We start from the raw sequence: 26,646 nt of genomic DNA, 5'->3' as shown, positions 1-26,646 counted from the left end.
GTTTTATAATATTACGAATTTCCATCGAAACTTCACTAGGAGTTACTACACATATATAATCCTCTTCCTGGGGGAAAAAGTATTATCATTTTCATGTAAGTGCAGCTGGAATATTTTTTCAAGGTGAGAAGCAAAACAGTCTGCTCTTTGATCTGGCCCTAGTACTATCCTGTTTTTTAATCGGTGAAATTTCCATAATTGATCTTTTTAGCATCTTAATAAATTTTCACAGCGAGTATTCCGTGGCAACTGGTCAGCTCTCACATGCATGAATTAATAGATTCATTTTTAAACTTCTTTATTTTCTTTTTTAGTTGTAGCCCAGTCGTCAGATATTTGATTTTTAAAAATGGGACGAACAAGCTAAATATTGCTGAGAATGTCAATTTTGGGACGCCAAAAACGCCGATACTAACTTCATACGCCGATAAATACCTACTAATTTTGAAATTGGATGAACTGTGTACCTTTTGGATCTAATAGAAATAAACAGATTGAACTTGTCTTAAACTGAGATATTTGTCTTGCGAAGACAATATACACAGTAGCGGTGCGGGGCAATATTGATATCTCACTTATCTAACTATTTTCAAGATTTAATTGTTAATTACTCAAGATTCGTAGGTGATAAACATATTTTGGGTTTAATTGTGATTTTAGGATGCCGAAACATTGGACATACCAAAAAAATCTCCATGTCACAAAATAAGTGTTGACCAGTGTTATACATTGACAAAGTTCTTCAATCTTGATTATTAACAGTATTTCTTCCTCTTTTTTACGTGCTTCGCGGCATTGGTCTAGTTATCTTTCGTTACGGTTTTTATGGAATTTAATAAAAGTTGTTTGACATCCATCAATTTAAAAGTTGTGTTTTGTCTGACCCTTTACCTTTTACTTGGGCCCATATTAACTCTATTGGATTTAGTTGACAATGTAAGGTCGTAGTTATTCCTTTTGTTTGCCATTTCGTCAAAGACATATTTATTACAGTACGATTTATGTTGCCTTGCAATTGGTTATAATTTCGTTTTAAGCATAGTCTGATCATACAAGGTTTCATCTGAATAGAAAATGCATCTTCCTTCTAATCTAAAACTTTATTTTTATGGTTCTTAAATATTGCTTTCGCCTACAAACAATCTCTTCTGTATCGTTCAATTTAGGTTTTTTTCTTTGATTTTCATAGCGAAAACCGAAAAAAGTAATTTCTATAACTTATCTTGGCCAAAGTGAGGAAACTTAGTATTTCCTATTGCCTTTAATATTGTATCCAATGTAGGAATCTCTTTGTTTAAATAGAACGAATGAACTTTTCTCCGCAGGACGTTTCTATGAAACTCATCAATTTCCATGTCTTTTTCGCTCAGTAACGTTTACTTGCTTTCTTTCACTTAAAAATCCGTAAATGGTTCTTTCACTAACACCTGTCATACCGTAGCACATAGTCACTACATGATTAACCGTTGTTAATGGTTGTTGATGTACAAGTAAGTCATAAACATTTAACACTATAGTTTTTTCTCTCAGAAAATACGCGCCGTTTTTAAGTTTAGCAGCAACATTTTGAAACAATGATGCCATTTTAACGCATGGACTGAACTGATAACTGATCACAACTTTCTCTTACTCTGTCGGTAGGTAAGCAGGTACCCTAAAGATGATTTGGCAAATTCGTCAAAGTTAATAATAAAGGATTATTCACTAATGAGACGAAGTATTCTATGAATGTATAGATTGCTTTATAAATCCAAAAATAGTATTACATACTATTAAAAGAGAGTAGTTGCTTGGTGAAAAAATTGAGTTTTACAAAATTCGTGTATTTCAGTCCATTTTCACATTTATTTTTATTTTATGTTCATTAATATAATTTTTTAATCAATTAGTGTGTTAATTTTGTCTAGCAATATATTTATTCACTTTTTGAATGATGTTTTCCTGAGAAAATTTGGCAATACTTTAATGCTAATCCAATTTAGTGCACAAATCATCACATAAAGCTGAAGGTTCTTTGTGAAGCGTGTCGAACACTTGTTTACAAAATTATCTCCCAATTAATGAATAGTTAATTGAATTTTGATGACCCCTTGATCTAACCTTTTCGATTTTCTGGGAAAAATTCACATGCTTTTGACAGATTTTCAAATTACCTCATAATTATTTACTGCAATACATTACGTAAAATTTGTACGAAACACTTGATGGATTTAAGGAGTTAATGATAGATGATTCTTCCCACGTTTTATGTGTCATTGAGTAAAATTTGGTCATTCTTTAAAATATCGGTTATTCAAAACTTGTTTGGCTGTAAAAGGTGTACTATTATAATTTATTCAGTATGTTAATCTCTTATTTATCACTCAGAGTTCCTCAATAGTTTATTTCCTGTATTTTTTTCTAAATCTAATTTTTCCATTTATTTCAAGATCCGTTTCTACATAAAGTATTCTCGGGCTGCCATCATCTTTAATGAATTATATTAGAAGAATCCATTCTGAATACACCTAAGAATAAACTAAAAGTTTATAAAAAATTTGGGGATATTAAAGGAGATAATTGACGAAAACGACAAAAAAAATAAAGCCGGTGGTGACTAACAGACACAATAAAATTCTAAAATATACAGTATTATACTAAACAAAACATCCACAGAACAAAACAAGTGGTGATACAGTTGCCATACTAAAATCTAGCATAAAATATCATCAGTTAAATAAGATCAATTAAAGATACCTCTAGTCCACAAACCTTGCTATCAAAGACATCCAGCAACCTTACCATATTCGCGATCTATTCGCCACCTGACCAACTACTCAATGAAAACAACTTTGATGATTATTTCAATCCTCTATCACCACTAGGGATCTATAGTGATTACAACAATGGCAAAACGACTGCTAAATTCTATAACAGGAAAAAACGTGAGACCAGGAGATTATCCACAGGAGACCCTACTTATTGGCCCAAAGATCCATCTAAAACACCTGATATCCTATACATCTGTATAAACAATGGATCTCATAACTATTTAGTAATAATACATAGACAAGTCATAATTTTTTTAATAAATTGTCTTCAGAAATTCTCCTAAAATTTTTGCCATTTTTTAATTTTTACGAATCATAAACAAAGTGATTGTCATTAGATATTTGTGTAATGTTTAAGAATATGTTCTAAAGCCGTATGCAATCATTTTTTTAATAACAAATGTCAAAAAATAACTTCTTCCAAAATAATGATTTTATTGAAAAATAAAAAAAATTAACATTGTACATTTTTTCTGTTTTCTTTATAAAATTACAATTAAGTCGTGATTATTAATACCGTGTATTACCACCTCTATTGTGAGTTACACTCCTCATTCGATTTGGCATTGAATTGATCAAATTCTGGATGTCGTTTTGAGGAAAAGCTTCCCATTCTTCCATGAGCGCCAACCGAAGCTGCTCACGATTTATTGGAGCAGGTATTCTATTTCTTACCCTTCGTTTGAGTTGGTCCCAAACATGTTCAATCGGGTTCAAATCTCGACTTTGAGTCGGCCATTTCATTTTTGCACACCGACAGTTTCGAGATGTTGCGTTACCATCCTGGCTACGTGTGGCCGCGCGTTGTCTTGCATAAAAATAAAGTTTTCGCCGACAAACCCAGCAAAAGGCATTACATGCATTCAACGCTCCTGTATCAATAAATACGAGATCAGTACGGCCCTCGAATGAAATGCCTGCCCAAAACATTACCGAACCTCCTCCAAAAACAACACGTACTCGTCGAACACAAGCAGCATATCGTTCCCCACGTCTTCTGTATGTTTTGATGCGACCGTCTGAGCCATAAAGAACCATCCTGGACTCATCACTAAACAAAACATTTTTCCAATCTTCTATCGTCCAATGCTCGTGGTCTCTAACAAACTGTAGTCGGCGTTGTCGATGTGCTGCTATTAACAAAGGTCCTGTTGCTGGACAGCGAGCCCTTAGACCAAATTCCCTCAACCTTCTTCTCACGGTAGAAGTGCTTAAAGTCCACTATGGGAATTTTGAAAACGGTTTTGGATTGATCTAGCCGTAAAGAACCGAGTTTGCAAAGAATTGCGTTGTAAAGAACGGTCTTCTCTGGCCGTCGTAATTCTTCTCGGGCCTAATCCTGGTCGTCGTTCGTGAGATCCAGTCTCTACGAATCGTTGGTAAATTGAATCGAATCGATGGTAATCGAATTTTTGGACCATACAACGACTGACTCCAAGCTGTCTGGCCACTTCTCTTTGACTCATTCCATTATTACATTATTAATCAAAGTAATAATTTGAACAGATCTAACAAATCTCTCAGCCATAGTTTTAAATTTAAATTGCACAAGTTTACTCACCGAACAACTGTACACTAGTGAAAGGTTTTTGAAAAACAGAATAGGCATATTCCAAGAAAAATAAGGTACAAACAACACGTGCACTATCCGAAGTCGTAAAACTGATATCAATTCTGCAAACTTATTACCCTTAATTGACCTGTCGGCACCGTTTGTCGGTGTCTTAAAGACGCTAAAAGTTTCTGCATTGTGGAAATTTAGTTACAATAGAATAAATTGTATAAAGTTATTGAAAAATTCCTACAAAATTCTAGGCGGCCTCTTTTTCGTGACGCGCAGTGTAGTTACTTTAGAAAAAATATCATACTTTCAAAAAACCTTTCAATCCTGACTCATGACCTAACCTCTAACCATCTGAAATATTTTCCGAAGTTCACAAACTAATCAGATATCAGTAAATCCGCCATCAAAAACTGAGTGGCAACGCAACGCATCATCTGACCTCCTGAAAGTATATAAAAAGTTAGTACATCCTTCCTAGATGTCGTAATTTACCCCCATTAGGCCCCATATATTTCAATAATCGTTTAGGAAAGTCTTTCTTGGATTAATGGTGGAACCCTTAACCATCGTCTTCTTTATCTGTTCTCAGGCAAGATACGAACGTTTCTACCATTGTACCACACCTTGTCCTCTCAATACACGAAAGTCCTGTTCTTTCAACGAATGTCAACAGCCTTCTTACTGAAAATTTAAAGTTCTCGTCGGGTTCAATTTTTGGTTGACTGGTGTACGCCCACCTTAGCGAATTACATTCGCAAATTATATTGAAATCAGTTTCTTCGTCCAATTCGCATTTTTTTCTCCATAGTTTCACCTTACCCATGTTGTGTGAATTTACCCTTGTGTGGCTGTTTGTTTTGATGACTCTTTTCGAGCCACTTTTTAACCTCATATCTTCCAGCGTCTTTAGTGACGGCACAAAACAGCTCTGCAACCACAAAGGTTTCTCTTGAGCTTCTCTTGTGCTAACGGGTGTGCTTGTTATGTTCTGATCGTTATGCTTTTTACTGTTCTGTTCTTACTGTTTTCTGTAACCCTCATTTTTGCCACCCATATCAAAGACAACCTGTTTCTCATCTTGACACCGTTGTGTCAGTTTGTTAAGAAGGTCCTTGAAATTACTTTCCAGTTTTGATTTGGTAAGTGGTTCTTACATACGGGTATTCTATTCTCTTATAGCACAGAGGCATGGACAATGAACCTAAGTGATATGAGAAGAAGATGGCACACAAGAAGTGGTACGTTACTCGTCACGTTATGTGACGGGATAACGCATTCGAATGTGCAGGAAAGAGAGTGGTTCCAAAGAAATCCGTGAGATATTGCGGAAGGTGGGGTAGCAGGTGAAGGCGGTGACTCAAAGAGCTGAGGTGTAATCCGTCGTGTTGGAGAGGGGATCATGCTCAACATCGGAGGGCCAAAAACTCAGACGAGGAGAGCCTTTATTCTGTTGTGCAAACGATCGTCCTCTACGCGGCTCCTGTTTGGGGTACTGCGGTTTTAACTCACCCGAGGAGATTGGAAAAGTTTGTTGAGGGTGGCATGTGCATACATAGGTGCTGGAAGTTATCACCGGGTGTATTCCGATGCACGTGCTAGTGAAGGAAAGAGGTATACGAGAGAAGAAATAAAGACATAGTAACAAAACGTTTAAAAAAAGAAGAAAGTGAGAGGTCCATTATGGTGTGGCAAGAGGAATGGGACGAGATGAGAAGGGTGATGCAGGGACGCTGATTCCTCATCTGAGAAGATGGATGGACTGCGGGCATGGGCGTTTGGATTACTTTTTCACGCAGATGCTCACGTTGTTTCAGGTCATATCTTTACAGATTTGGAAAGGCAGAAAATAACAAATGTTTCTACTGTGAAATACCGGACACTTCTCAGATACTCTATTGTTATGCGATAGATGGATAGCCGAGAGGAGCCTGCTTGAGAGAGAGAGAGCTAGGAAGTAGGGTGCAATCAGTCACGGAACTGGTGGGGAAGATGCTTAGATCGTCATATCGGTGGAGAGCAGTTCAGAGATTTGTGAAGAGAACATTGGAGAGAAAGGAACAAGAAGAAAGGCGACCCGAAAGGAGGCAGGGTACCCAGGATCAAGCAAGAAAATAAGGCAGAACGAGAAGGGGGCGAGCTTGAACATGGACAGGGAGAGAAGGATTTAGTCGTATTGAGAAATTGCCAGAATGCGTGAGAATTGTGCATGAATGAGAGATCGATTGAATGCCGTGCCGATGTTGCGTCCCAATCATGGTTGGGAATTACGACCGGTAATTCATGGTTGGGGAGGGTGTTTTTTAGCAGGTAGGTCTCGGGCATTGACGACGATGGTGTCCGAACAACCCCTGCGTGCGGTCTCCGATATCATCGTGGCTACGCTGGAGGAATCCTGCATAACCGAGACTGGAAGGCGGTTCTGCCCACCATCTTAGGACCGAGGTATGTTTCGAACATTTTGACCACCCCTCATAAAAGACGAAAAACAAGTGGAACACTAGTATGTTGATCCGAATCTATCATCTAAAAAAGTCATTTAAAATCCTGATCCGACGCATTGAGCAATCTTTGATTCATCATTGAACCAATTTATCATGCTCACTAGATGGGAGGTTTACCTTTTCAGTAAAAGTTACTTCTGGTGTTATTCTGTGTCTGAGTTGAATATATCATATCTCTGAAATACATAAATCCAGTGAGCGACCTCTAATAGCTTCTAAATATGCTGTATTATACCTGTGCTATTTATGAGCGCCTCTCTATGTAGAATGGTTAGAGCTAACTAACAACACATCATTGCACATTTCCTCTTCGCCTTGTTGGCGTAATAGACTGGGCGGGATCTGTAGAAATTCAGACCATAATGGACATTTTCCATAGGAAGCCTTTTTTTTGCTGGACTCCCTTCAGGATATGCCAAATATCGATAATCACGATATGCGCCAGTCGCAAACCCTGTGCTAAATTTTTAATTTAACAAAATCTGAAAACAATTAAAAATTTCTCATTTTTTTGCTCCTATTTTCGTTTATAATTCGGAAAATATTGATCATAGAGAAAAAATTATACGAAGTTAAAACTTTCGTTGTTCAATTTAACACAATATTTCGTTAGCTAGAAATTGAAAATTTAATGTTTATTGTTGAAAAAATAGCAATAATTGTAAAAAAAAAGTACAAAAAAATGAAGATAATCCTTTAAATGTTTTCGACTTTCTAAACTTGACTTACAAGCTCCATATTCCGCCTAGAAAAACTTTTTAATATGTTTAAAACGTGTTCTAAATTTTGTTAAGATTGGTCTAATAGATATTACATAATAATTTTGCAATCCAGCCTACTGGAAAAAAATCGCAAATTTTCAAATTTATAGTAGGCCCTAAATAAGGCTCTCAGATAGTTGCAATTTTTTTTACATATAAAGGAGGCCTCAAACTTTCAAACGCTTTTTGTAAAATTCAAATCGGTTCACTAGGAGAGTCTAGAAAATTTTTTAAAATTTTAAACATTTTTTAGGCTTATAAAAAATTGAATAACTTTATGAGCTTTAAACGTATCCTTACAAAAAAAAAGACTTTAAGAAAATTATTGAAGATTGAGTCAAAATAAAGTTTATTTATGAAAAAAAAAATTATTTTTTCGTTCGCCTTTGTTTTAACAATTTAAATTATTTATTAACAATTTATAAATACATATTTGTTTACTAAAAGTAACAATTTACTTCAATGCATAAATTGCAAGCTCAAAAAATATGCATGAAGAAAAAATGCAATTACTTGTTTAACATACAATTGTTTATTGCAAATTTCCCAATTTGCAATTAAAAATGGTATTTGAAAATATATTTGAAATCCTTGTTGTCCGAGACATCGATTCAAAAAAAAAAGAGCAAAATTGGTTAACAAGAAGCCAAGATAATGCAATTTTTAGCGCGCGCTATGATTTTGAACTCGCTGATTCACATTTCGAGTGAATGTCCCCCACCATCACCTCTCATGCATTCCAACATTTTACGCGAAAACGGTTTTTTATTTGTCTTTTTTATGGATGTTGCCATGAAGCGCATTACGTAAAACTTTTTATATAAAAAGTACTTGACAAGACGACGTTTATTTGTTTAAAAACGAGCTCTCTATCACTTATGGTTACACGGCAAATGTATGCCAACTTTGACCTTCAATATCTCGGCAACCAGTAAGCCGAATGTATCTTTTTTTTAAGAAGCGTCTTTTAATGTTCTTTAAGTGTATAAATTTTGAAATTGATATGTTTAAAGCTCGTAAAGTTATTCAATTTATGTTGCAAACATTCAATAATGTTTATAAGCCTAATATATATAAAAAATGTTTAAAACTTTAAAAAAATTTCTAGGCTCTGCTAGTGAACCGATTTGAATTTTACAAAAAGCGTTTGAAAGTTTAAGCCTTCCTTTATGTGTAAAAAAATTTGCAACTATCTGAGGGCCTTATTTAGGGCCTACTATAAATTTGAAAATTTGCGATTTTTTTCCAGTAGGCTGGATTGCAAAATTATTATGCAAAACCTATCCGACCGATCTTAACAAAATTTCGCACACGTTTTAAACATATTAAAAGGTTTTTCTAGGCGGAATATGGAGCTTGTATGTCAAGTTTAGAAAGTCGAAAACATTTAAAGGATTAACTTCATTTTTTTGTACTTTTTTTCCAATTATTGCTATATTTTCAACAATAAACATTAAATTTTCGATTTCTAGCTAACGAAATATTGTGTAAAATTGAATAACGAAACTTTTACCTTCCAATAATTTTTTCTCTAGGATCAATATTTTCCGAATTATAAACGAAAATAGGAGCAAAAAAATGAGAAATTTTTAATTGTTTTCAGATTTTGTTAAATAAAAAATGTAGCACAGGGTTTGCGACTGGCGCATATCGTGATTATCGATATTGGCCACATCCTGAAGGGATTCCAGCAAAAAAATAGCTTCCTATGGAAAATGTCCAATCCAAAACAGATCCCGCCTAGACTATAATCCAAATTACGAACGTCTCAACAAATAGTTCATAGTTAATACATATGCATATACCTAAAAATGTGCAACTATTAAAAAAACTAAATTGAATCACAAACAATGCAATACAAAGGAGTACAATTTGGTCACCTAATCCCATTACTCTTGTGAAGAGAAACTAAAAAGATAAAAAGTAAGGGGAGCCAGAAAAGCATTAATTCAAATATTTCAATCTATTTACAATGTAAATATGAAATGTAAAATTTTTTTAATGATTTGATTATTTTGTTTGAACTGTTTTTAGCGAATCTGTCGGTAATCGTTCTGGTCATTTGTTTTTTACAGAGTTTAATTAATACAGGTACAAATTACAAAAGTTATTAAATCGCATAAAGTGTATAATAACTAGTAACCTGAGCGTGACTCATTGACTTCAAGGTGCGGGGGTCAAATTAAATGATATTATGGTTTATAACTCATCTCAGGTATCTGCGGCTTTTATATTCTCTGATCGTGTAGAATTGTCACGCTCAGTACACTCGGATACATGTAGCTACCAATTGGATTCGAATTGGACGGGAGTGTGAGTCATGTTTCGTTGTCAGATTGCATGATTGATATCATTAAAATTGAAATTACCCATCTTTGCATTTGCAAACACATATCAGCCTACATTTTTTTTTAAATTGATGTAATACAAACGACGTAATATATGTATGCTCGACTTGAATGCCAATTTATTGTTTAGCTGTTTATTTAGGACACTCTTAATTGTTTGGTTGATGCGAACTATTTTTTGACATTTGGGAGAAGGGACGGATTAAAAAAGCTGTAAAAACCGTAAAAGAAAATAAAAATAAAAACTTTATTTTCTAATAATATCTACATTTTAATAGAATATATAAGCATTCTCTTAGGGTACCTGTTTTTTTACTTTTGGTAGGTACTATTTTTGTCACTGACTTCTTCCCTGCTTAGTTGTCTTAAGCTGTTTTTGTCGAGGATGTCTCTAGTCTTTAGGAGTCTTCTTGTGGCTTAGTTGAAGAACTATCTTGTTCTGTTCTCGGTCATCTCGCATTTCGACCGCTCAATCAATCTGTAACGAATGGCGAATCTATGGAGCGGTAAATGAAAATGGTGTCTGGAGAAGACGATACAACTTCGAACTCTATAGAATATACCAAGAACCAGATATCGTAAAACACATTAAGATAGGACATCTGAGGTGGGAAGGCCATGTAATGCGGATGGAGCAAACCGACCCAGCTAGAAAAACGCTCCTTGATAGACCTATTGGTCAAAGAAGAAGAGGAAGACCCAGAACAAGATTCCTAAATAACATAGATCAAGATATGAGAAATATGGAAATACGTACTTGGCGGAGGAAGGCGATGGATAGGGACGACTGGAAAAACATTCTTGGGGAGGCTAGGACCCACACAGGGTTGTAAAGCCAAAATGATGATGATGGATCAATCTGTAACATATCGTTTCTGTTCTCTCGAGTTTCTTCCAGTTGGACTCTACTGTTGAACTCCATATTAGGTCTGCATATAACATCACAGCTCTAACGTAGGCCTGCTATTATTGAATCTTCTTGCCCTGCGATAGTGGGCAGGTCCTGAAAATGATGATTAGTCTCTTTGTCACTGATGCTTTTCTGTTGACTTCTTGGGTGTTCCTGGTGAAATTTAATTTTCTGTCGAGGTGGATTCCGAGCTGCTTGACGGTGTCTTCTGATTGAATTCTGTTTCCTCTCTTCGTTAGTTCTAATAAGTTCTAAAACTGGTGGGTTTTTTTGCTGAAATCTAAAACAAAAATATTATATAGTATCGGTGATAAAATGCTGTCCTGAGGTATCCCTTCTTGAACTTCCTGAACTATGCATCCTGGACATCTTTTGGTCAGCTGAAACCAAAAAAGTTCTGTTAGTCAAATATGCGTCGTATATATTGATCAAGTAATGAGGTAATCTAGCTCAGTTAATCTTGTAGATTAGGGTTTTTTTTCCAAACTGTATCGTACTCTTTTTTTGTGTCGAGAATGACCATTCCTGTTCTTTGCTTCTTGTTATAACAGATTATTCTGTCACTGATCACTCTTACTAATTGAAGTTACCATTTGTTCCTCTTATGAATCCGAATTGGTCTTCTTGATCATTTTTCTTCTTTCTGTATGTTTGATGAGCCTTTTATATATGATTTTTTTAAATACTTTTCCTGGTGATTCCAGTAGTGATATTGGCCTATAGCCTTCTGGTCTTCTTCCATCCTTCTTTGGTTTTAGTAGAGGGAGAATTAACGCATGTTTACAGTTGTTCGGAAAATTGCCATGTTCTAGGCAGAATCTGAAGATATATAATAGTTGCAGTATTCTTATCTTTGTGAAACCTTCCAATATAATATTATGGATATCTTCCATTCCTGGTGTTCTTTCATTCTGTTCTTATTATTTTTGCCACTCCGTTCTATATATTTCACATTGGGAAGTTTTTAATTATTACCTAAAGAAATTCTGAGTTTTCCTTGATCCCTTAATCTCAGTCAGCGAATTTTTGTGAAAATATTCTAAATGCTTTTAGTGCGGCCATGCTACCGATATAAAATAATCTGATATACCACTTTTTTCTAGCTCGAAAACAGAAATACTCCCTTGTTATTTTGTTCCCATTATCCACAGCAGCTTTATTAGCATTGTAATGAATATTTATGACTGGCTTCTTCTCTTGTTTTGCGTCTTGAATTGCGCTGTTAACGAAATGACCACTTCTTTATTCACACATATGAAACAAATCTCATTGTATTGGTACACCAAATATACAGAAGTATTTTATTCACGTCTGTCAGTTAACTCAGTTGATTAATTTGAATTAGCCCTAGTAATGATTTACAGATAGTGTCTTTAACATTAAAAATACAAATAGAAGAGGTTTAATACCTCATGTACAGTGGCTAACGACAGGCGCCTATATTTAGAATGATAACAACGTTGTGCTTATGTAACACGTCTCGCAGTTTAAAGTTTCTGTAATTATTCATCGTTATACATACTAAATTAATTTTCAATCTACTTGTTTGCTTGACGATAATTAATATTGGTTTTTGTTGCAGCGTGATGGGATGATCGGCCTGCAAGAATGTGGGCCCGCGCCGCCTAGAGCGCCGCTCTCAACCACAGCGCCCTTAGCCGGAAATAGTAACCGCATCCGGGAAAGAACCGCCATAGCCGTCGACTATTACAACACTCATGTCCATCGAGCTTGGACCAACGCAGGACTATCCACCAACAATAGGTTGGTATCACTAACCATCAAGTTTTGTATGTATTATTACTTCTATATCTGGCGTAGAATCAAAACGATTTAATTCTCTTGTAAGAGGACGAAGTTTTTTCACTGTTTTTATAGTTGTTTAAACTTAGACTCGTCCCTCATATTTCTTATATCTTTTTTCCTCTTTCTATTCTTATTTTTGTTTAGCGACACTTTTTAGTTTTTTTATCTACGAATAATGATTAAAATGAGGGCTGGTACATATCGAAAAACAGTGTTTATACAATTACGTACCAACTTTTTATAGGGTGCGACATTGATAATGTAATCCCCGGTAAAACATAACGAATCTTAACGCAATTTAAGCATATATTGAATATTCAAAATCCTGGGTGCTTAATGTATGCTGGTGAGGTAGTGTTGATAGGAAATAATGAAAGGGATTTAGAACAATAACCGGAACAGTAGAGACAAGCTCTTTAGTTTAAAACTTAATAGGACAAAAATGGAGTATTTGGAATGTTGATTTAAAAATGTGAGTTACTACAAATAAAATGATAACTTGGAATGATAGAGACGAATTTGCGTAGCTGATCGCCAACCTACATTAGAAACGGCACCTAAAGAAAAAGGGTTGGTGAAATTATTGTAATAACTAATAGTTTTAAGTACCTAGGATCGGTATTACAGAGGAATGAGGAAATAACAAGTGGAAAGAAGCGAGTGGTGTGTTGGGTGACATAAAAATTTCAATGAAAATAAAAGGAAAATTCTATAATACTGCTAACTGAATGTTGGATTGTTAAAACAGAAGAACAACGAATGCATGTGACTGAAATGAGAATGCTTAGATAGATGAGTGGAGTTTCTTGTAAGAACTCGTTTGCGCGGCAGATATATTGGGGATGAGATTGCAATGATGCGAAGAATGTCTCCAGTGTGATCAGAAATGAAATCAAACTGTATTCAGTGACGAGTCTCGATTTAGTTTGTGGTCCCTGAAGGAGACAGAAAAATTCGTTGAGGACGTGGTAACAGGCGCGAAATTCAATTTTGCCTAGAAATGATACAAAGCTTTCTCGAGGAGTTATGGTATACGATGCAATTTCATATGGAAGCAGATTACTGTTAGTATTATTTGAAACAACAGGAATGCTAAATAACACAACCACAATGTTCTATACCAAATCTTCAACTACTAGAAATCCCAATTTTCAACAGGTTTTCCTGTAGGTTAATACCAGATACCAGTAACTAGCTAGTTACATCTCCTGACTCATTTAATATGCAAGGAACATTATTGGTAGTAGTTTGGGTTGACTTCTTGACTAAATGCTAATACCTAATACGAATAATGGGTTCGCGTTGCCTAAAACATTTACTTGCCATTTTAAGTACAAAACTATAAGAACATATTTGGATGTTTCACAGGTGTTGCGATCGTACAATCGTTGTTCGTACAATTAAAGAGCGCAAATTAGAAAATCTGGGCAACATTATGAAAAATGAGCAGATATTTGGCTTGTTACAAGTCGTTCTTAAAAAGAAGACCAGCAAAATAAGGATAGCCATGATAATCGCCAATGCCCGGAACGGATAGGCACCGTGGAGAAGACAATAATTGATGAAAATGATGAAAAAAATTGGTGTTGCATCTTCAATGTCACGTCACGCAGTATGATACACTTTGGTAAACTTGTGTTTCTGTTTTGAAAACTACCGATAAAAAGCCTTGTTTACTGTTAAGAATGTAGTCAAAATAAATTTACGAGGAGTTTAAAATTAATATCTATTCAAATTCTTCTTAAGGTATGGTGCATTTATGTGTAGGTGTCAACCATTAATAAAATTGTCCTGTTAGATTTGATACAGTTAGCATTCAATTTTTCTATTTTTAGCAGCATTGCGAAGTGTCTCTATGGATTCCCATCCATATGGAATTGTTAAGCAGTCCATGCAGCCTTGTTAGGACTTTTTAAGTCCTATTCCTCCGTGTAAATATCATGTATATATTATTGTTTGTTTATAATCTATATCTATTGAAAACTTGATAGCGTGATCACCATTAATGCGATAAATTTGTTGTTATTTCAGTTCTTGTGCATATATTATGATTGATTCTTATCTTTTAGTTTTACTTATTCGCTTGTTATTTGTTTTTCTCTTGTTTAAACTGTTTAGTTTCTCTAAACTGGTTGCCAAAACTGCTGCGTCATATCTAATGTTATAAAAACACTACCTTGTCTAATATGCTTTCATCTTATTCTTCCAGCGTTTGTGCGAAAATATGTGCAAATTATATGTTAAATAACAGCGGGGACAGCATGCATCCTTGACTTACTCCTCCATTTATCAAGATTGTCTTTGTCAACAGGTCATCTACTTTTTAGCATTGATTATAGTAGATATTATAGATGATTATTAGGTTTCTATCGTGTGCATAATATACTGAGTTCGCCAATGAAATGGGGAAGATTTAGTAAATTTTATTGATAAAGAATTATTTTATTGTTAAAAGGAAGTCGGGGAATAAGTAGCCATTTGAATTCCAATGTAAACAAAATTTTTTTTTGAACACCAAATCCGTCAAACCATTTTCGTTGTTCTTTATGGTGTCGAGCCTGAAAGTTTTGAACAACTCTTTTCAAATCTCGTCACGAATCCGTTTTATGAGAGCTGTTACTGTTCTGAGTGGATCGCTTTCAGACTCTTTTGACTTTATATATCCACACAAAAGAAGTCGCTGACAGTTAAATCGGGAGACCGAGCGGGCCAACTTATATTCTAACACCACAACGTTAGCACACAGTAAACAACTAAGGTATGTCTCCTTATAATTTCCTTGGACATAAATAAGATAATCGTGAATCAACTGGCTGTTGGTACACAGTTCCAAGAAATTTTGTTAAGACTGCCATTCTCCCTCTGATTTTGTATTCGATCTAAAAGTATTTGATGAGCCCCAATAGAGAACGAAACATGTCATTGTAGAACCGTAGCGCTAATTTTTATGGAAAAAGGACAATTTACTCATGCCTTTTAGTGCGTTTACGTTATTATTATTATATTATGTTCCTTTAGTTGGTATATAATGAAAATATGTAGTTCTTTTGTATCATTAAATTTGTATCAAATAAAAAAATAATTCTTATCTACACTGCGATGGTCAGTATCATAAGTTTTGCGTCTTTTTTTGTTGTTAAGAGTCTTCTAAGCTACTGTGTCTTTTATGAAAGTCTGTGAACTTTTAGTCTGTTACTTAATAAATTATTTAACGTATTATGTTATCAACCAGTTTGTCTTTACACATTTATTCACTTATTTCGTCTTTGTCTTTATAGGTCTTCTTTCAACGACCGACACCACCACCATCCAGCCCCCAGGAGGCCACAACTCTACGCCCCGGATCATCTCTGCCGCAGCAATTCCAGTCTAGAACTCCTCGAGCACAACGGCCGACCGTCGAATTCCAATTCTCCTCTATTAAAGAGGGAATATGGAAGCCATGGATCGATAGATGTCATTGATAGGCCGCAAGTGATAACTGTTAATAATGAGTTTTTCAAGATGCTGCAGGACTACAGACCTGCAGGTAAATTATCATTACCTACTTAGATCCAAACAATAAGTTGTGGTCATTTTGACCATTATGGTACAAACTTTACAACATTGGTATCAGCCAATGCGAAATACGATTTACGTTTATTTAAAAATATGTGTTTTATGAAAACCTAATAAATTTCTTAAGCTTTAATTCGATTAACTAAATAATCTTTAAATACAAAATCTGTAATATAATACGGAAAACCTTTCTAGCCATTTGTTGTTTACTACCGAATAAATATTTTACATCTTTTCATACAAACTAAGCCAACGTTTGTGTCTAATGGTAAATTTTAACTATCTGACAAGAGCGACAGGAGGTTAGGTCCACTAAGTATCGCCTTTTGCCTTCTTGCCAGAAAGAAACAATTCCAGGCCATGCTCAACAGCCAAACACCAGCTATGAAAGCCTACACTCTTGGATACGCCTTCTCTACGATGTTTTTTTCACAAATTGTGCGTACCATAAATAACACAGTAAATGTTAACCACAAACTTTGTTTTCATATATGGACACGGAACATGCAGTGGTTATATCTAGTGAGTATATAAAAACAAATGAACCAAAGTCTTATAGCTATTTTTTGTTTATTTGATTAGTATTCAATAAAACTTTTTTTTTAAAATAGATGGAGAATATCTAAACAACTTACGTTTCGCCGATGATATACTTATAATAGCTGAAGATCTAGGTATGGCAAGAGAGATGGTACAGGAACTCGTTGTGGCTACAGAAAGTGTAGGTTTAAATATAAATATCTCGAAAACAAAAATCATGACCAATTTGGTACCCAACCAGAACATCAGTATTGGTGGGAAAGAAATAGAACTCGTAGATAGATATAAATACCTGGGACATGAAATTATGATTGGCAGGGATAACCAGACTCATGAACTGAAGAGAAGAATCGGCCTTGGGTGATCAGCATTTGGAAAACTGAGAGAAACTTTTAAAAGTGAGCTGCCCACATGCCTAAAGAGAAAGGTATTTGATCAGTGCGTCCTCCCAGTCTTGACGTACGGAGCAGAAACACTTACCTTAACAAAAGCAGCAGCTACCAAACTGAGAGTCACGGAGAGAAGAATGGAGCGGTCCATGTTAGGAATAACTCTGCGAGACAGAATAACCAACGAAGACATCAGGAGAAGAACCGGAGTGACTGACATCATCGAGAAGATAGCCAGACTAAAATGGAGATGGGCAGGACACATAGCCAGAATGACAGATGGGCGATGGACAAAGAGGTTATTGGAATGGAGGCCAAGGGAAGACAAGAGAAGCGTCGGTCGACCACCTACAAGATGGACTGACGATTTAAGAAGATTCAATAAAAACTGGATAAGAGCGGCGCAAGATAGACGGGGTTGGAAACATGAGGAAGAGGCCTATGAAATGAAAAAAAAGATTGCGGCTTGACGAAACCATTTTTGAATTTAGAGAAGGTAGTGATGATTCTTCCATTGAACGAAAATGATATATCAGCAAACTGCAAGTTTATCATGTAACCAAAGTGAAAGTTTACAAGATAATAATAAACCACATGAACAAATAATTTTAAATTGAGAAGATGACGATGAATGCGAGCTTGTGTAGTCAGATTCATATTAGTTGTGAACACCTTAACCTTAATTTATATTTCTTTGGCAACACTTTTGATCTAACAACTTAAATGCTTGTTGAACTTACCAAACTTAGCGATTATACCAGTTATGTAAATTCTGTGGTTATATCATAAATGCATTTGATTAATTCAGCAGATATCCCATCTGGGACTACTGCTTTCCCGTTATTTACATTCTTAATTGCTTGTTCCAATTCTGCCATTATAATATTCGGCCTTGTCTGTTCCTGCAGATCTTGTAATAATCTGTCATCATCAAACAATCTTGTTATGCATTCTTTCCACAAGTCATCATCTTTGAGTATTCCATAGGCACCTTTTTGGTATTTGTTAATTTTTTCATGTTTTCATGCATATTAACTGTCATTTTTTCTATCATATTGTTCTATTTCAGTGGATGGATCCGTTAACCCTTTTTCTTTAGCCTCCTTTATCTTCAATCTCATTTCTTTTACCATTCCTTTATCTTCACAATAACTTACATGATGTCAATGTAAAACATTTAAAAAAAATTATAAATCGGATAAAATAAAATAATAAAAGCATGTGTAGGCTAAAAATAAACTAATAATATTTTCTAGAGATACCTGTTCTTTAAATGTCGTATTTACTATTTACATATGTCGATTTAATCTGAAATCTTATGGTTAGTGAATAATATTAGATAAGAACGTCACTTTTTGTTGCCATATTATTGCGGTTGTATCTTCCACAACTAATCTTTGCTACAATAACGTCAATATTCAGATATTGTGTGTTTAAATGAATCGTTTTTTTCTTCTTATTATTAAAATTGTTGTACTTTCAGTTACTGACAGTGAGTGAATAATCAGTGCTTTTAGTTTTACCACAGTGATGATTTTTTAATACATATTCCAAGTGTTGGTAAATATTTATTGGAATTGTACGAATTCAAGTAATATTTTTGTTAGCATGATCCAGAATCAATATATATATATATATATATATATATATATATATATATATATATATATATATATATATATATATATATATATATATATTGAAATATGATGAACTACTTACTGATCAGATATAAACATTTTAAACCTTTTTAAACTAAAAGTCCACTTCAAATCATAAAATAACATCAATAACCTTATCATACATAAAACGAGTAAAAAGAAAAAGAAAGTTAAGCTTGATAATAATATACATGCTCTTTAGAAAGTATTTTTCACATTACCTACCGACTTATTCATCTGACTTTACTTAGCGATCTTTACAGTTTGTGTTTTTCATATCTATTTTTCTAAGTTTTCCTTTTCTTTTTTAGAGATTGCTCCTCTCTGCACAGCCCATTTGTACTTTTTTTTTTTCTAGCGTGTTCTCCATTTGTTTTGTTGTTCTATCCGTCCGTTAATTTTTCTCCGGCATAGACAGCTTTCAGTATTTTCTTTGCGATCGCTGTTTTATTTTTTTGTCAACATTTCTCATAAGCCAAATCGTTGGTGTCACTTTAACCATCAACATTTTTTGTTTTCTTTGAATATTTTGTTTATATTTATAAATTGCCATATGGTTAAAAATTAGTCCTTCAGTTGCAGCTTCGAGTATTTATATTTTCAAAACCAAGGTTGAAAAGTGCAGTAGACAGAGGATTGGCAAATTGCCTACCAAAAAACTGCTTCAAATTCCTTAAGCCGCGTTTACACGATGACAATTGGCGAGACAATTGTCAGAAGACAACTGACTGGCATGAAATTATTGTCTTCGTCTAAACACTTCAGGCCAATTGCCTTGCCAACTACCCTCACAATTGGCCCAAAATTCAGTTGTCTCCGGGAGTAGACTGAGGACAATGAGCTGCGCCCAGTGAGCCCCCCCTCCCACCACTCGAAATCTCAATTGTCGGGACAACTGGCGCCGTGTGAACGGTGTAGGCCAGTCATGCTGTCTTGTTTTTTGCCAGTTCCCTCACCGGACACCACAGATGACGAACAGTCGGCCATGTTTTAGCTGTCTACTGCCATGGCAATAGTTGGCCCCGTATAAACATTTTCTCGTTCAACTGGACTCTCCTCCGACAATCCGCAACCACGTGATGACAATTGTCTCACCAATTGTCATCGTGTAAACGCGGCTTTACTACTGTTACTTCTATGTTACTTAGTTTGTAGTGTTAGCCAAAGTCATTCTGTTCAGATTAATATTAATTTCCAAATACGGAGGCGGTTTGATAAGTTGGTAGCCTCACTGCCCGATGGCGCCACAATCGCAAGAGAAATCCACTATCGTGTAATACATTCTCGTAGATGGCTAATGTCAAAATTTCAGCCGAATCTGACTCATAGTTTTGTTTTGACTGCGTGTGAAAGCGCGCGTGTCGGCAGATTTTAGAAAAATGGAAAAAAGCAATATCGCTCGGTAATTCGATTCTTGTTTTTGGAAGGGAAATTGCGCAGCGAAATCAAAAGGCGCTTGGATGCTGTATGCAGTGACTTTACTACTTCTATGGCAACCGTCAAAAGTTAGTTTAACGCGTTTCAACGTTATCGCACGTCTGTTTTTGATAATCCACGCCTCGGTACCCCGAAAATGTCTACCACGAAGGATCACGTGACAAACATCCACGATCTAGTATGGGAAGATCGCCAAGTGAAGGTGCACGACATAGCTGGGACAGTAGGCATCTCAAAAGACCGCGTTTGTCATATCCTGCATGAAATTTTGGCCATAAGAAAGCTGTCGGCGCAATGGCTGCTGCGTTTGCTCAATCCGGACAACAAGCGCAACCGTGAGGCCACTTCAGATCAGTGTTCGACGCTATGTAAGCGTAATTCAAAGGTGTCGTTTTGTAACCGTTTAACATAGAACACAGAAGTGCTTTACATCAATTACCTGGAGAAGGGCAAAATGGTTACAGGGCTCTACTTCGCCGAATTATTGGTCCGATTCGATGTCGAATTGCAGAAAAAACGTCCTCATTTGGCAAAGAAAAAAGTGCTCTTTGACTATGACAACGCACCAACTCATACCTACGTCATCGCCACAGCGGAATTGGTCGAATTTGCAAGCAATTTTACGCATTATTCGTGTATCGGAAATGTAGAATGACGTGCATGGCTACATACAATTTACTACGTAACATACTATCATAATCATCATCATCACTCTGGCTTGATCCCTTCTGTACAGTTTTCAAGTGCTTGCGTAAATAACTCTTCGGAATATATATTAAATAGTAATGGTGAAAGTACACAGCCCTGTCTCACTCCTCTACTTATTTGTTGCGCATCCGTGCTATTTCCATCTAATGTTACCACAGCCTGTTGGTTCCAATAGAGATTTCTCACTATGTTAATGTCATTTTTGTCGAGTCCTTTTCTCTTTAGACATTTCATGTTTAACTTTGTCGAAAGCTTTCTCATAGTCTATAAACGCAACGAAAAGATCTTTTTGTTGGTCTCGACATTTTTGGGCAAGAGTTGTGAAACTATACAAAGCTTCAACTGTTCCGAAGCCGTTACGAAAGCCAAACTGTCTATTACTTACTCATATCCGCTTCGCACTTTCTTAGACAACTTAGAAAAAGTAGATAGCTTTATCTATTTAGGAGTCAACATCACAAAGGACAACATTGACGATGCAGAGCCAAGCAGAAGAATCGTCCTAGCCAATATGGCATGCTTAGCTATGAACCAGATATTTAAATCACGAGACGTACATCAAAGGACTAAGATACGAATCTATAAGATCATAATCCGACCGATAGTGAGCTATGGATGTGAAACTTTAATATTGACTCAAAAATCTGTAAACCGCATACACATCTTTGAAAGAGAGAGACGCCCTCTAAATGTGAACAATAGGTGGTGAATCAGATACAGTTATGAAATATATAATATACGAGGCGTGTTTTTTAAGTAAGTACCGTTTTGGAATTAAAAAAAGACGTGCAAAGATATGGCAATAATTATATTTTTACATGAAGGCTGTACCTTAATCTACTTTCTACATAATTTCCGTGAATATTGAGGCACTTGTCATAAATGATTTGATGAGATCTTTGGTCTGATTAACCACATGTGGACGGGCATTGTCATGCAGCAAAACGATACCCTTACTCAACTTGCCATGTCTTTTGTTCTGGATTGCACGACGCAGATTTTTCAATGTCTCACAATAAGACGCTGCATTGATTGTCTCATTACGAGGCAGAAACTCCACTAGCAATACTCCTTTTCTGTCCCAAAAAACTGTGCACATGATTTTCCGGGCAGAAATTGTTTGCTTAAACTTCACTCTTTTTTGTGATGATGAATGTCGCCATTCCATGGATTGTTGTTTCGATTCTGATGTGACGTAGGCCACCCACGTTTCGTCACCAGTAACAATTTGGTCTAAAAAATCTTCACCTTCACTGTGGTACCGCTCAAGGAAAGTCAATGCACTGCCTAAACGTTGGGTTTTGTGCAAATCCGTCAACATTTTTGGAACCCAGCGTGAACACAATTTCCGGTAATTCAAGTTCTCGGTAACAATGCGATACAAAACACTACGAGAATACTGAGGAAAGCAGTCGGACAATGATGAAATTGTAAAGCGTCTGTTTTCTCTCACCTTTTCGTCCACTTTCTGCACCAAATTTTCATTAACGACCGAAGGACGCCCACTCCGTTCTTCATCATGCACAGTTGTGCGGCCATCTTTAAATGCTCTCACCCATTTCCTTACCATTCCATCACTCATAATGTTTTGTCCGTAAACTTCAACGATCTCACGATAAATATCGATCGGTTTTACGCCTTTAGCACTAAGAAATCGTATAACAGCCCGTACTTCACAATCAGCGTGACTCACGATTGTTGGAGGCATCTTAAACACTGGAGTAAACAAGTATACAATGAAGAATCAGACTGTAATGGCGTCAGTGCGTAGACAAGAGATCTACTCCCAAAGAAACTGTTGAATGCAAGAATGCAGGGAAAGAGACTTATTGGAAGACCAAGAAAGAGATGGTAGAATAATGTGGATAATGGCACAAAAAATCTCCTTGGCAGTAGATTGTGGAGTAGAATGACTACAGATCGTAACGAAAGAAGGGTTTGCTGAAGGAGTCCAGAGCTCGAATTGGGCTTAGAGCCATAGAATCAAGCATACTTCAACATTTGTATATTTAATAATAGAAATTATAGGAGGATATAAGGAATATTGATTCTAGTGATTATATTGATACATTCTATTGATACTTTAAAGCTCCTTAAATAAAAATGATGAATGACTAAAAGAAATCAATATGTCTGGACGATATAAGATGTTAAGAACTATTCACTTTTTCTATACATCGAAATAAAAATAAACTTTTTAAAAAAGTTAGTTTGCTGGAAGTATATGCTATTTTATAATAATTCATAAATTTCACCAGGCTCTTTATCGACTATATAAGTACCAACGTGGAATTTTTACGGAAATTTGAACAAAATCCTATATTTTCAAACTTAGCAAATTTTCAAAAATATTGAGTGACATTATCGGAAATCATTTTTATATTGTATTTTTTTTTTTTAGAAGATTATTACCAGTTATTTATAGAAATATTTTTTTAAACTATCATGTTTCGGTAAGATTTAATTCCAACAATAATTATGATACTGTAATTTTCTCTAAACCGCCTCCATGATTTGTGACCGATGGCATAAGTATATTGGAAATAATATGTTCTAAACACGACATTTTTTATGAATGGATCTAGCATTTACTTCCACAATATTTAAAAATAAACATAAACGTGCAAACGCGTAATCCGAGTATTTTTTGACACAGTTACTTATTTTGTATGTCTCATTTTTCACCGCCAATGAATGACTGAAAAATAAAAAATAGACAAAAATTTAAAAAAAATGTGCCGTTGTTTTATTTGTTAATAGGTGCTGAAAAATGTAATAAAGAACAAATAATTAAGAATTTCATAGTACTTAGTAATAATTTAATCAATTTAATTTCTTATGTAAATAATTAGATACTATGAAATTTTAATTTATCTTCTATTTTAACAATTCTTAGTAAAAGTAAATTTTTATATAGGTACGGTGAATATTAATTGAATATAATTTTTTTTTCTTTGCAAATAAATCTATAACGTTGTTTATAGCCTGTATCATCCTTTTTGGCATTGAAACCACCGAAGTAGGATACAATTATTATTATAATTCGAATTACCAGTGGCGGAGAGAAATATATTTTCTAAATTAAAATTAATCAATCGCAATTGAATAATAGATATTTATACGCCAAAAATGCACAACAGGAAAAAATAGTCCTGACTGACTGGTTGACAAAAATCTAGTAATCTTGGATCAAAATTGTGGAGGGTCTTTTTAGTAAATAAAATTTTTTTTATTTCCAAAAAAAAATAAAATCTTTTTTTTTTTCCACAAGGAAACTAAGTTCCTGTAATTGGCTGTATACCATATATTAAAAAAATTTTTCAATAAAATCCTTTATAAAAAGGTATATAAAAAACCCATTTGGGCTATGTTAAATTGACAAAACGTTTTCGGAATAAGTATTCCATCATCAGTGTCAGGTTAATACATGGAAATAGCCACTAAATATGGGGGTAAAAACCCTTTAAAAATTGCTAAATGAAATTTAGTTTACATTATGTCTAGTTTATAATTAAGATGGTAAAGTTACCGTTGGATTGGTAACATGGCGACATATGACTCTACATTAAGTTGCAAGTCCTGAGACGGTATGTCTACGAGGACTTTATTAAAGCCAAACCCCCCTTTTTTTTTTGTTAAACTTTTAAAACTATTTATTTCTTTAAACAAATTGAAGAAAAAAGCAAAAAATGAATAACTATCATTAATAGATACAACTAACTAAATGCTTTTCAATATTTTCGGTGTTAAAACTAGTCATCGATCACTCAAAATTAAATTAGTAACGTACATTGTACATTGAAAATGAACATCTTACAATGACAGATGTAATTGGAGCATATTTTAGGGTGGATAATAAATCTGGTTTCCATCGAAACACCAATGAAAATCGAGAATTACTTATCAACTTTGCCAGATCATACTAAAAATAACATGATCAAAGCGACATGGATTATGCCTGGTGGAACAACCGCCAACCAAATTAATCATGTCTTGATAGTACAGATAAAATACAGATGCAGAATTTAAAGAAACAGGAGGGACAGACATTAACAAACAACAGAACAACTAGATATACAAAAATTAAAACAACAAGATATCGAACAGAACTATGAGACAAAAATAACACAAACATTGACAAATACAGGCAGTCTAGGCACCGAAGAACATTGGAAAGATTAAAACAAAAGTAATTGACGCAGCAAGAAAGATCATTGGCAAAAAAACAAACAAACAAAAAGAGAATTGTTCAATGACGAGTGTAAAAAGGCCATACAGAAAAGAGATGAAGAACACAACAAATATATGGAAAGCAGAACCAGAGAAAGAAGAGCAAACTACGAAGATGCAAGACGGAGGGCCGATAAAATATGCCGAACAGAAAAAGATTGTCGCCTATGCCGATGATATTAGCATCATGTCTCGAAGAACAGAAGAGGCGGCAGAAATATATTCACAATTAAAAACAGGGGCAGAAGAGACCGGATTAGAAATAAATGTTCAAAAGACCAAAAACTAACACAGGCAAAAGCTAGGGAAAACAGTTAAATTAGAGGACGATATTGAAACTATAGAAAGTTTCACATATCTGGGAGTTACATTAAACACGGATGGAACAGAAGAATTAGAAATTCAAAGAAGAATAATAAAGGGAAACAAAGCTTACTTTTCACTCGCCCATGTGTTCTGCTCCAAAAACACACGCTGGAGATCGAAAATCGGGGTCTACAAAACTATTGTCAGACCAATAGTATGTTATGGATGCGAGACATGGGTGATGACAGAAGACACAAAACGAAAGTCTTTGAAAGAAAAGTCCTAAGAAAGATATTTGCACCTATTCACGAGAACGGAGTATGGATATCCATGTACAACCCTGAACTTTGAATCAACTGTTCAAAGAGGTACCGATCTCAGAATTCATTAAACTTTAGATACTTAGATGGGCTGGTCATGTAGTGAGAATGGAGACTGAAAGATTATCATAATGAGTCCTAGCTAGTAAAATTCAGGGCGCAAGACCAAAAGGAAGGCCACGGGAAAGGTGGGAGGATAAAGTGGCATTGCTATAATTGCGTGCCCTCCAAGTAAAGACTTGGCAGGACCCTGGGCTACCTGGCCTTTCGGCATACGCCCGTTAGTGAAACCTCTGCCCCTACGAGTCCGACACCAAAGTGAAGTTGCCACGTGGCGCGTACCAAAAACGTCCCGTGGGTCCCCCGTGGGGTTACCACGACACGTCTACTATACGCGACCCGTGGGGGCTCCACCACCTTCCCCGTAGTACCTGTGTTGTGAGTACCTTGCCTACCAGTTACTCCCACACTACGGGCGGGTAGGTTCGGCAGGCGGAGGAATTTCCACCTCACACGTAGACAGGTCGCCGCCGAGGATCTCTTCTCTACCACTCTTGGATCTCCCGGTGGGTATGTGCCGGGGCACCCACACCACGCCTGACCGAGGTCAGGAGAGGTATATACGGGCCCAGCTCGTTCAACCTCACCAGGCTCTTTTGGAATGGGAGTAGAGTGGTCCCACGAGAGTCTCGTCTCGGATACTAGGAATGTAGACCGGTGACCGTGTCGCCGAAGCGACCGTGTGCGTTTCTACCAACCCGACACCTCAAGCGACGGCTCTCCACCTCCCTATTCCT

General features: G+C 35.6%; 1 protein-coding gene across 7 annotated transcripts in view; it reads left to right on the top strand.

Annotated features, from left to right (window-relative positions):
- Positions 1-26,646, top strand: part of LOC140439453 (signal-induced proliferation-associated 1-like protein 2) — a 264,982-nt gene that overhangs the window by 139,677 nt on the left and 98,659 nt on the right. For 6 of the 7 annotated variants that reach the window (XM_072529369.1, XM_072529373.1, XM_072529372.1 and 3 more), the window contains exons 2-3: positions 12,477-12,658; positions 15,979-16,229. In XM_072529369.1, the coding sequence (XP_072385470.1) occupies positions 12,486-12,658; positions 15,979-16,229 (424 nt within the window). In that variant the 5' untranslated portion in view covers positions 12,477-12,485. Of the gene's footprint in view, positions 1-12,476; positions 12,685-15,978; positions 16,230-26,646 lie in introns of those variants that run through there. The other variant, XM_072529374.1, reaches the window with a different exon arrangement.

This window comes from Diabrotica undecimpunctata, chromosome 4, assembly GCF_040954645.1.
Source record: "Diabrotica undecimpunctata isolate CICGRU chromosome 4, icDiaUnde3, whole genome shotgun sequence".
Taxonomy (NCBI): domain Eukaryota; kingdom Metazoa; phylum Arthropoda; class Insecta; order Coleoptera; family Chrysomelidae; genus Diabrotica; species Diabrotica undecimpunctata.
The sequence above is the reverse complement of the archived record's forward strand: the minus strand, read 5'-3'. Positions and strand labels throughout refer to the sequence as shown.